Source organism: Nicotiana attenuata, chromosome 12 (genome assembly GCF_001879085.1).
Source record: "Nicotiana attenuata strain UT chromosome 12, NIATTr2, whole genome shotgun sequence".
Classification (NCBI taxonomy): Eukaryota; Viridiplantae; Streptophyta; class Magnoliopsida; order Solanales; family Solanaceae; genus Nicotiana; species Nicotiana attenuata.
Genome location: NC_032000.1, coordinates 31951683 through 31964185, shown reverse-complemented (window position 1 = coordinate 31964185; position 12503 = coordinate 31951683). Strand labels below are relative to the sequence as shown.

General features: G+C 36.9%; 1 protein-coding gene across 1 annotated transcript; it reads left to right on the top strand.

The window, feature by feature from the left end:
- Positions 1653-6063, top strand: LOC109235523 (outer envelope pore protein 24B, chloroplastic-like). Its single transcript, XM_019401674.1, has 3 exons — positions 1653-1973; positions 3023-3382; positions 5830-6063. The coding sequence occupies exons 1-3, from the start codon at positions 1767-1769 to the stop codon at positions 5908-5910; spliced, it is 648 nt and encodes a 215-aa protein (XP_019257219.1). The 5' UTR covers positions 1653-1766; the 3' UTR covers positions 5911-6063.

Sequence of the window (12503 nt, the reverse complement as noted above, 5' to 3'; positions counted from 1 at the left end):
AATCCCGCCTTTAAACCCTCAGTTATTGATCCCTCATATACTCTGGGAGTGGTGTTGTTCAACAATTACCTAAATATGCACTCTCTCCCGAGTTATGCATACTAAATAGGCACAGCTAATTGAGAGCTCTTCAATCAACCAGAATATAAACGTAGTTGAACAAATAGAGAAAAGCTATGGCTCAATTATATAAAAACATAACAAGAATTTATCCTACAAAAGGTTCTATCAAAACTCTAGATAACAAATTAGCTATTCATAATAGTATGTAAAACTACAATACTAAAAGTCATAACCAACAATCAAAAATAGGAAGAGGAAGGAAAAACTCGTAGAAGAATTCTCCGCCTTGCTCCCAATGTGTTCTTGCCTCCAAGGGTGCTGTCTAACCCTAAAGTAGTGTCTCTCCGCCTCCTTAGGTCTAATTTGTGTCCAAAATATGTCCCCCTCTTGTTCTTGGCCGGCCTCCTTTGTTTAATATAGGGTTTAGGACTTAAAATCCCATGTTTTGCACTTTAGTCCCTGAAATTTTCGCTTCCTGCTGCGGTTTTGCCGCGGTCGCGGTGGAACCGCGGCCAAACATGCCCTCTGATTCTTCAGTTGTCCGCGACCATCTTCTACCACGGTTCTGCCGCGGTCGCGGAAAAACCGCGGTTTTTCACCCTGTTCCGTTTGGAATTTGGAAAAACGTAAAACATCAAAGTTGTAGCCCTTTGAGTTAGATTTCCAACCATATATTGTGGAGCCCAAATGGAGTTCTGAGCAAAAAGTTATGTCTATTTTACTAGACAGTGCGCAATATGCCTCCTCAAGTCTTCGTTCGTACTTAATTATCAAATTTGACCCCCGAACACGATCCCGGCTTAATTCCTTGAGCTTTTACTCAGACTTCAAAGCTTCAAATCACTTAAATTCATTCCATAACATCTATATAGTTCGGAATCACACCTACAAGATATAAAACACACAATTAGTGCAAAACACTAGCGATTAAAGCGCAAACTCAATTAAAGTGCAGTAAATTCGAGTGTAATAAGCGACTAAAATATGCAATTATAGCCTATCATCAAAACTCTTACAATTTTTCCAATTTCACTTGAAAATGCATTTTCAAATTTGAAAAACTGGTGAGAACCAATTTTTCAATTGAAAATGGGAATTTGCTTTTGATTTTACAAATTAACCCCATATTTTTAAAATTTATAAAATGACCCCATCAATTAGTAACCTACAACTATCCACAGAAACACAAAACGCACATGCCTTGTTCTCACCAAAGTGTGCGGCTGCCTTTGCAATCACAATCCGGCAAGGGGTTATTTATTTCAAGTAGGATAATCAAATTGGGGTGGTTTTGATATTTTTTACAAGTTGTAGAGTATAAATCATGTTTCATAATTTTGAAAAAACGACATCCAAATATGTTGCAAAAATTATAACAACACAACTTCATCTTCAATTCAAACTTTAGTATAATTCCAAATTTGAAAAAAAATAAAATTGAAATTCATGTCCAAACGCCTACTAAATTTCAAATCCTGAATTCAATTATAAAAAAATATATTATCGTTTGAACCTGAAACACGTGTGGTAGGTAAAGAATTTTGGCCCAAAACTGAAAGTTAGGTAGGTTGACGTGAGAATAGAGGAAACTAGCAAAGTGAAAGTTTTAAAAAGTTTGGAACCAAATGAGTATGACCTTCCATCCTCTTTTATATTCTATCTTTGTCCCGCTCGCGAACAATTAAAAAAGAATTACGGCAAAAATGATGAAGGCATCACTGAAAGCTAAATATGAGACGGACAAAGCCGCTGCTACCGGCGCTGCAAGTATAGCCTTCAACGCCGGAGATTTTAAGCTCCGTGCTTCTATGACCGATGCTACTGTAGGCAACGGTCGAAGCTTAGACGGCTTAGCTCTCGCTGTTGAAAAACCCGGTTCATTCATATTCGACTACAACGTCCCCAAAAAGGTGCCGCTTATATCTTTTTTATTTCCACTTTATATTCTGTTTACATAAAAGTTGAACTAATAATAAACTGAATCTCAGATTCTCAGTAGATCGTTCCATAAAATCGTAAATGTTCCATAAGAAAAGAGAACCGTGGTTCGTGGCATAAAATTATGCCACTTAAAATACTCTGTATTTTTTGTTTTTTCAAATTTTTCTCCAAAAAATGGAAGCATATATATATATTTGTGTATTAATTGTTTAACAAATTGGAAATGTTTACGCTAAATTAATAATACAGGATATCACTTAATCATTGTTTAGTTAAATTTGCGGTTTTGAAGTTAAGTTGTTTAAGTTTTTTTGGTGGCAGAAGAGACTACTCTGCCACTTCACAAAAAAGTAATGGACAAAGGATTACTGAATGAACTTAAGTTATATACACTGATAGCGTAAAGAATTTTACACATAATTTAACATGTTCTATCAGTTCATTTATCATTTATTATTGGTTTCCGGTCACTGCATATTAAATGTAGTTACTTTAAGTGACCTGCCTTCTTAAAGGCAGGGAAGGTCTGCGTACACTCTACCCTCCTCAGATACCACTTGTGGGATTGGGTATGTTGTTGTTGTTGTACCTTTACGTGTTTATGGTATGGAAAATCTTAAACTCGTACACTCTACCCTCCTCAGACCCCACTTGTGAGATTACACTGGGTATGTTGTTGTTGTTGTTGTACCTTTAGGTGACCTTATGGTGTGGAAAATCTTAAACTCGATTGAATTAGCCTATTTTTCACAATATGAGGGAAAAATTCAAAAAAAAAAATAAAAAATTGTGTAACAATTTTGTCCTTTTTGTTTAAAACTTGTCTTGGCTATTATTTAAGGTAGAAGTTTTGTGATTTCAGGACTTTAGGTTTCAATTTATGAACTCAATTAGGGTATTGGAGAAGCCATTGAATTTGAATTATTCAAAAAAAAAAAAAAAATTGTGTAACAATTTTGTCCTTTTTGTTTAAAACTTGTCTTGGCTATTATTTAAGGTAGAAGTTTTGTGATTTCAGGACTTTAGGTTTCAATTTATGAACTCAATTAGGGTATTGGAGAAGCCATTGAATTTGAATTACATTCACTTCAGAGGAGATAACCGGACAATACTGGATGGGACATTGGTGTTTGATTCGGCGAACAAGGTGTCAGCCAATCATGTGCTGGGTTCGAGAGGTTGTAAATTGAAGTACAGTTATGTTCATGGAGGACTCACTACTTTCGAGCCAAGCTATGATACGACGAAGAATTCTTGGGATTTTGCAGTGTCGCGTAAAGTTTATGGGGCTGATGTGTGTAGGGCTACGTATCAGACAAAGAGTAAGAATTTGGGGTTTGAATGGTCGAGGAGCTCCAAGCTAAATGGATCATTTAAGGTACAATTATTTTGTTGTTTGTGTTATATCGTTGTTATGGACCTAAATCGAGAAGAATGGATATGGATGATTTACGTAACTGATATCAACAAATTTGAGATTCACACGTTATTGCTTGCTTGATTCATTATCTTGTTGGTTGCCTTACTAAATGAGTAATGAAAGTTAGGTACGTTTAGATCCTTGTATTGCAATTTGAAATTGGTTGTTTATGTCTATTGGGGTTGTCTGTCTGATGTCTAAAATTATTTGTCAGCTGCAATCCTTTCCGTAGATTACTTTGATTAGTTCAGTATCTGATATCATGTTTATTGTTTTTGCTGGTTAAAGTCCTTGTTGGTGGACAAGCATTGAAAGTAGAGACAATTGATACTCACAAGAAAGCTGTCTTTTACTGGAAGATAAAGATCGTGTTTTGAGACTGTTTTATTTATTTATTAGGAAGGATGAGTTTTGAGACAATTGATACTCACAACAAAACTGTCTCCTAGTACAAAATTGAAGAATGAGGATTTTACTAATAATATGCATGCCTTTAAGAAATCAAAGCGACCTTCCACCAATAACCCTATACTCCACTTTGATCGGATTCAATATGCCAAAATTATATGAATGCCTGCTAGTTCTATTGTTCTCGCAGACATCTCTGCAGTGCTTGCACTGTGAGAGAATTCACAACATAGAATTGTTAGCCGCCGAAACAAGTTAGCTCAAGAAAATGGAGTATAAAAGGATGGTAGTGAACTGATACAAAATTTGTTTAATTAGGAGTACATCTTCTCCAGTTTTCCATACTCTTTCTGTAGGGCCTTCCCCATTGGTGCCCTTCTTTATTACACTTCCACGTAAAAACAAGACGATATTATCTTGGTCTGGTTTATCAAAGTGCAGAGTGGTGCATACTTTCTTTGTACTACTTTGTTTTAAAATGGGTCACTTGTCAGTCGTTTCAAGTTGTTTGCTCTGCTAGGTTTTGTTTGTTTCATTGATCAATTTCTGCCCACAACTTGACAATCTTTGACATTTTCTTCAAAGTAATAAATTGCAAGTCAGCAGGCAAGGGATAACCTAAGAAGTCCTATCGCTCCTAGACATCATAAGTTTAGTGATTGATCAATTAATAGCTTGCAAGGCTACAAGTCTAAGAAAGTATAAAAGAATGGAGGTTCCCTTTTATGGTTTAGTAATTGAAAAATTACTTTCTAATATTCATTTTATTGACTCATTTGTTGGTTACTTTTCTTCTTTGTATTTTGGAAGCACAAGTGATTATGATATTATTTCTGCAGTGAGCCCCTTGTAGGTTATTTAGTTGGTCCTGTTCGAGCCAGTTATTTAGTTGTGTCTTTTCTTTTTTTGTTAGAGTGAATAAATTATTATAACTTCTTATTTTTTGCCTTTCCATATCTATTCAAATTGAGAAAATGCTTAAAGAAATTGTAAATTTGAGGAAGATTTTGAAAATTAGAGATGAGAGAAAAATAAAGTTATAAATTTTAGGAAATATTTAGGGGAGATTTCGAAAAGATATAGTAAATCCAAATTAAGGGGATTACAAAATTGAGAAAATGTTTTGAAAAGATAGGGAAGAGTTTAAGTCGGGTGTGTGCAAGCTGGTTCCATGATCACCTTGTCCCTTAAAAAAGGATGGGGAAGAGTTAAAAAAGTACTTTTAAAATATACGGAAGAGCTAAATATAAGAAGTATAATATTGAGAAAATTCTTAACGCTATAGATACGGTAAGCCAATTGCTAGCTCTTTTTGGAGGACTTCTGATCCTGTCCAATCTGGGCACCCTAGCAGTGCCGCTAGCCAAGGAGTGTGGTCCAGTCCAGGCTCATCCCTTATTGTGTCCTAGTCCTGTTAACGGGTCAACTTTCCTGTTAGTCATGTTAAATTCCCACCAAGCCGCTATTGTGGGTGACACATACCATCATCCGCTTATTACCAAGAAGGAAAAGGTGGATTTGCTAGATAATTCATTGACTCATACCATCCTTCAAGCAACTAATATGAGCAATGAGTCATTCAACACTCCTCTTCCAGGTTTATGTTGAGAATTGAAAACATGCACAACTTTGATGTTTTGATTCGTGTCCAACTGCATTCTCTGGTATTTGCTTGTATAGCAAATCAGAGAAGCAGAGTCAGTTTCTTGTTTATTTTTCCTTTTTGACATTTTCTTTTACTATGTCATCGAAGACAATACATGTGCAATTAACATAATGATGATTTATATCATGTTTGTTTTGTGTGAGTTATAAGTAATACCACAAAAGTTAAACTTCAGATAGATTTGTAGTTGGCCAATCTGTGTTGCTGACTTGTTCTCTTCGTTTGATCTTTTGATAGGCTAGCTAAAGCATCTAAAATAGTATAATTTATTTTTTATGTTGTTTTCCGCTCCCTGCAACCAGACTCTGACTCTAAGTTATTCTTGCTCCAGGTTGCTGCATCTCTCTGTTTGGCTGACGAACTTAAAATGCCAAAGTTAACTGCTGAAAGTTCGTGGGACTTTGACATATGATTCTTTCTGCATTTTTGTTCTGCAATTATTCTAACATGATACTATTTCCAGCCACCAATTATAATTGGCTACATATGATGGTTTTCATATAGTGGTTGTATTCAGTAGTGACCTTCCAGACAACTCAAAATTTATGGTCAAGTTCAGCCAGTACATTAACTCCAAAACTTTCCCCCCTTCAAATTTGAAACTCTTTGCTGTTTTAATGCCTTGAGCTTTCGCTTGAGGTTTGATCACGCCCAACTATGCCTTATAAAAAGGACTAATCGGTCATTGCAAATATAATCCGGTTTACAAGTCCGGAGTCGAATCCCCGGTCTCCTTAGCCTCCTTAGGTCTAAATTATGTCAAAAGTATGTCCTCGTTGCTCAAAATATCATTTTTATATGTATTTTACCAAATAGGATCGGGCCCAGATGAAACACCTTTTCCTGCGCGAAATAGGACTTTGGCTCGGTAAAATTTGCACAGGCGCATGGGACGACGCGCCACGCGGTGTGCTTGTGGGGAAGTTCAGAGAGCTGATTCTGACAGGCTGCAGGAATTTTCCACAGGCGCAGTAGTGAGAATTTACAAAAATGCAAAACATGGAAGTTGTAGCCCTTTCAAATAGTTTTCCAACAATATATTGTGGAGCCCAAACGGAGTTCTGAGCGAAAAGTTATGTGCATTTTACTAGACAATGTGTCGTATGCCCGGTCGATTCTCCGTTTCGTTCTTAACTATCATCCGTTGATCCCCGAACACGACCCCGGCTTGATTCCTTGGGCTTTTACTCAGACTTCAAAGCTCCAAATCACTTGAATTCATTCCATAATTTCTACATAGCCCGGAATCACTCCTACAAGGCATAAAATACACAATTAGTGCAAAACACTAGCGATTAAAGCTCAAACTCATTTAAAGTGCAGTACATTAGAGTGTAATAAGCAACTAAAATATGTAATTATAGCCTATCATCAACACCCCACACTTAAACCATTGCTCGTCCTCGAGCAATCAAACTACACTTTATATAGACACGACCTTTATAAACAATTCTCCTAACTCATCACACCAAGAATATTTAAAATAGACTAAGCACAAAACCGTAACATCTTCACCTCAAGATTTGACTCACAAGTACCACGCATTATTCACAACTCACCCACTTACTCTAACATAGAAGTCACTAATATTACCTTTCCTTCATGAATCAAGTGCCCTCACACAACAAAAGAGAGTAGTTCCACATAATAAAATTTAATAACACTTCGGAACTCAAGATAGAAAGAATTCACTCATCCTCAGAAATAACATTCATATGCCACAAAAGATGCACCATAGGCTTGCCCGTAGTGTACTACTCTAGTAATCGAGCTCATTCAGTCTAGGATCAAGTAGAACTTTAATTGGTTGTAATGTAGGCTACGGGTCGGGTAGGATACTTTTGGATATAAGAGTGACTACACCTCCCTAAGCACTTTAATACATATACTTTAACATTCAAGTCCTTACTTATGTCAAACCAAAACTCCACCTTCACCTCAATATATATTACCCCATACTTTTTTAAGCAAAATTACATCAAGAACCACCACTTATCAAGGAATATTTCTCGCAACAATACAACTATTTTTTTCTTTCTTTTTTTTTTTTTTTCAATTCAAGTGGCTCTTACTTTTTAAAAACAATGTACCTTTCTCCTTATCTCATTAATTCCACTCAAAATCCAAACCAACCACCCCACACTTTAACTTTTACATAAATCATCACAGTTCAAGTGCTCGTGAGAGGTGAACAGGTTCAAATAGATGGTAAATTCAAACAAAGGGGTAAGTCTTGTAATATGGTTGCCAAAGAAACAGGATTACAGGCTCAAAGGGGTTAACTACGTACATAACAATTAGGCGGGTAAAATATACATATCTGACTTAACAAAGAAACGCCTATATCACTTCCAAGACTGAACAAAACTACTATTTCGCTTTGCACACACACGGGGCAAGTTCTAGACATCAAATGCAATGCATAGAATACAACAAGCCTCACACACACATGGCACATAACTCACTCAGGTTTGGACTCATCAAGACACTCTGGTCAAAGCAGTTAAGCAAATTTAAAAATCTACGATTTAAGGTGCTTATACTAGAGTCAAAAACTGAGCCTAAGCGCCACAACCCAAGTACTTGCTATTCTCAAGGCATAACAAATTCAAGAGATATTGCTTCAATTCAATTCACAACACAATGGTTCCTATTCCTAAAAAAAAACTAGCTACACCCGGTTCAAACAAAACCTTTGAAAAAGAACCGCGGCATAAAGAAAAACCAAGGGGGAATTGTTACACTACCTAACAAAAGAAATTTTTTTGTCTTTTCTTTTTTCTTTCGACTTAAATCCCTCAAGGAAAAAAAAATTAATTAATACTAACACAACTAAAATAGCATAGAAAGTCACCCAGACAATCTCCTCACCCCACACTTAAAATTATGCATTGTCCCCAATGCACACCATAACTAATAAGAGGGCAAAAGAAACTCTCTGGTAGGCCAAAGGACGAAGCACTAGCAGCTCATGGGGTACTCAGACTTCTCCCAGGCTTGGTCCTTTGTGCGGGTACCTCACACTTAGTTCCAACCATCTGGTTTGCTGTTGCATCCTTCCAATAACTTTGCTTTCCATGCTCCTAGAAAATCAAAAATCTACACTACAAAATACTACAATTAAAAAAAAAATAAAAAAAAAGAAAAGAAAGAAGTAAAGGTGGGTTGCCTCCCAACAAGCGCTTGATTTAACGCCGCGACACGACGCGAATCACTTTTTTTATTTGCCTCCACTTCGAACTTATAAATTGGACCCCCAATTTGGCATCAAGTTTTTGGCTATGCTCCCGGGGTGGAGGAACAAATCTAACTGGCCCAAGCAACCACTGTAGCATTCTGCACTTCTTGGCCTTTACATGATGTGTGTAATCCTAACTTTCTGGCAAGAAGAATTCCAGAATGTAGGCACCTTGTTCCTCATCCCTTGACTCTTCAAGTGGCTCGGGCGACTCTATTTCCATATCATCATCCAACACAATGTGGAAAAATGCTTGGAGTGAGGACCAATGCGCTCAACTATATAAACATTGGGATTGTCAACATCCTCAATACCAATGACACTAGAGTCAACTAAATATGTATCCTCAATATCCTTGGTTGACTCTAGTATCTCTTCTACGACATCGGCATCCTCAAAATCTAGTTCGATTGATTGTTGGTGTTCTACTCTGGCCTTCTCCTCTAGCTCATCCCCATATTTTTTTAAATCCTCCAGTATAATGGCAATTCTGCAACCAATTCATACTCATATCGGATACTATCCACAATGTCAACTTGTTGCGCTTTACAAGGTTCAATTAATTTATTCGCTTGAACCTCCAAGTTGTGAACAGTTTCCTCTTGCCTTTGTATCTGCCGTGGTTTCTCATCATATTGTTCCACATGGCACTTTAACATATCCATGGTCAGCTTTAACATATCGTCGATCTTCTTCAGGTCTGCTTCCCAGGGTTCTTTGATCCTATTAACTTCACCAGAAAAAGTAGAATCATCATAATAAGGGGTTGGGGGAGGATAAGACATATAAGCACAACCATGAAAGTGACCATCTTGACTACCACACATATCACACACATTCCACACATAAGATTGAGTTGGTGCACATAACTCGCTCTCGGAAATATTTTAATAATTTTTTCCTGGGTGGTTTCCTCCACAATATGCATAAGGAGGATCAAAAGTAAAATTACCAACATCAAAATTCTCATAATTCCAAGATTCCATGTCTCTCAAGTCAAAAATAAAAAAATAATAATCAAATACAAGAAAACAAAAATAAAAGTTCAAACTAGCAACCTAGAAATACGTACACGTACAGCTATACCGTTAGTTCCCCTGCAACGACGCCAAAATTTGATCACGCCCAACTATGCCTTATAAAAAGGACTAAGCGGTCGTTGCAAATATAATCCAGTTTACAAGTTCGGAGTCGAATCCCCGATCTCCTTAGCCTCCTTAGGTCTAAATTATGTCAAAAGTATGTCCTCATTGCTCAAAATAGCATTTTCACATGTATTTATACCAAATAGGATCGGGCCCAGATGAAACACCTTTTCATGCGCGAAATAGGACTCTGGCTCTGTAAAATTTGCACAAGCGCGCTGCATGGGGTGACGCGCCACGCGGTATGCTTGTGGGGAAGTTTAGAGAGCTGATTCTGACAGGCTGCAGGAATTTTCCACGGGCGCGCCGCGCGCCGCACCGCACCGCACCATGCACCGCGGTAGTGAGAATCTGCAAAAATGCAAAACATGTAAGTTGTAGCCCTTTCAAATAGCTTTCCAACGATATATTGTGGAACCCAAACGGAGTTCTGCAAAAAGTTATGTGCATTTTACTAGACAATGCATCGTATGCCCGCTCGATTTTCCATTTCGTTCTTAACTATCATCCGTTGATCCTCGAACACGATCCCGGCTTGATTCCTTGGGCTTTTACTCAGACTTCAAAGCTCCAAATCACTTAACATTCCATAATATCTACATAGCCCGGAATCACTCCTACAAGGCATAAAATACACAATTAGTGCAAAACACTAGCGATTAAAGCTCAAACTCATTTAAAGTGCAGTACATTAGAGTATAATAAGCAACTAAAATACGTAATTATAGCCTATCATCAAGGTTCTTCCCTTTCACCTCGTGTAGCAACCTCATTACATTTGCTTCGTATTTCCTTTATGGAGGGCTGATTACATTTGCTGCCTTGCACGTATTCAACAGGTTAGACAAATACTTGAACACCTTGTCAAAATATAATTCGCCTCCATTTTTCCATTTTGTCGAATTCTTTCTGGTTAAAGAATTTCTTTTACTTTATTTTGTGGAATAACTTGGAGATTCTCTAGAAATACAGGGTTCTACTTTTAGGAGCAACATACTTGATCCTGCTTATTTGGGTTATTGTATGGTTTGGTTTGCCACACTTCAGGGGCGGATGGGTGTCCGAACCTTCTTGGGTGGTAGGAATGCGAATGGGGCGGGACGTGGCGGTTGCGGGGCGGGTTAAACCTAAACCCGCAATTATTCAACCCGCCCCGCCCCGCATAGTAAAATTTTTTGTTTTCAAATCGCCCCGTCTCACATAGACTCGCCCTGACCCATATAAGTTTTTTTATTTTTTTCTATTTATCCTTTTTCATTTCTATTGATTAGTAGCATATTTTAATGATCCGGTTATTTATTTTTCAATTAATATGTTGCACCAAAAGTTATGCTATTTATAAAAATAGTTTAGGACTAAATTTTTGATGACATCTATAAAATTTCACTTATTGATTAATCTATAAGGTAAACCTTTTAAAATTTGACAACTAAACTTTGATCTACAAAATATTCGCAAATGCGAATGAAAAAAATATGTTACATCACAGTACCTTGAGTTTTGTTTTCCTTAATTTTTCTTAAAGTCAAAGAAATCCTAATCCTTCTTCCCTTTTGATTGGGTTTGATTCATCCTTTTAATTTCGATTGAGTTTATCTCCAAATTCATAATGCTCAAAGCTTTCTCTTACCTTTCTATTGAAAAATTAAATGTAAATTTTCAGTCGCAAAATCCAAAATTCAAATTTCTGAAAATGACGTGCAGTTGTAGTTATAAATAAGGTATTATATTATTAAAATTTTATTATGATTTCAATAAATTATTACGTTTTGTTTTGATAAACTATGAACCAATAGTAATAAATGATTAACGTTATTTATAAGCTGGACAATTTTCAAGAATGTTATTTCTCCTAATTTTAAAAAATTTACTAGAATCAAACACAGAACCAGGTAAATGTGTTTTGTCAAAAAAAAAAAAACATAAAATTTTCCTATAGAATATGTATTTGAAGATTTTGATTAAACAAAGAACTTTTAGTGTTAGCCTAAAGGCCCAAAACTGGATAAAGGCAATGGAGGGTAAAATGACCCGTAACCCGCCCCGCCCCGCCCCGCCCCGCATTGAATTTAATTGGGGATTTGTCATGACCCAAACCCTGCTCTGATCGTGATGGCGCCTCTCGTGAAGACAAGGCCAGCCAGACCATCACAAAACACATCTTTTAAGCAATTAAACAATTCACAAGCAGTTTCAATATGATTTAATAATATTAATTAGCGGAAGTACAACCCAACACAGCCCTAATCGGGGTGTCACAAGTCACGAGCATCTATCAGAATGTAAATCCACTACAAGGTCTCTAAAATACAAAACCGGAATAACGAACAAAAGAGAGGAAAAATGGTGCTGCGAACGATGGCAGTCACCTCCTTAACTCATATAACTCTGCCTCTGATCAGCCAAAACCCGCTACCGGGTGAATAGATACCTGCATCTGCACACGAGGTGCAGGGAGTAAAGTGAGTACTCCCACTCAGTGAGTAATAAGGGTAAATAACAACTGAGCAGTAAGAAATCACGTAAAGCAAACCATCCTGCTATATAGGAGCAGTGTAAAATCTTTGAGAAAAAAAATAGTGAAGCTGTGAAATCTTTAGAAATATCTTAGCTCAGTTTAAA

Bases quoted from the DNA above. Each gene is read 5' to 3' on its own strand.
- LOC109235523 (XM_019401674.1), top strand. From the start codon at position 1,767: ATGATGAAGGCATCACTGAAAGCTAAATATGAGACGGACAAAGCCGCT. The intron at 1,974-3,022 runs GTGCCGCTTATA...TTGTGATTTCAG, and splicing joins ACTACAACGTCCCCAAAAAG to GACTTTAGGTTTCAATTTAT. The intron at 3,383-5,829 runs GTACAATTATTT...TTCTTGCTCCAG, and splicing joins AGCTAAATGGATCATTTAAG to GTTGCTGCATCTCTCTGTTT.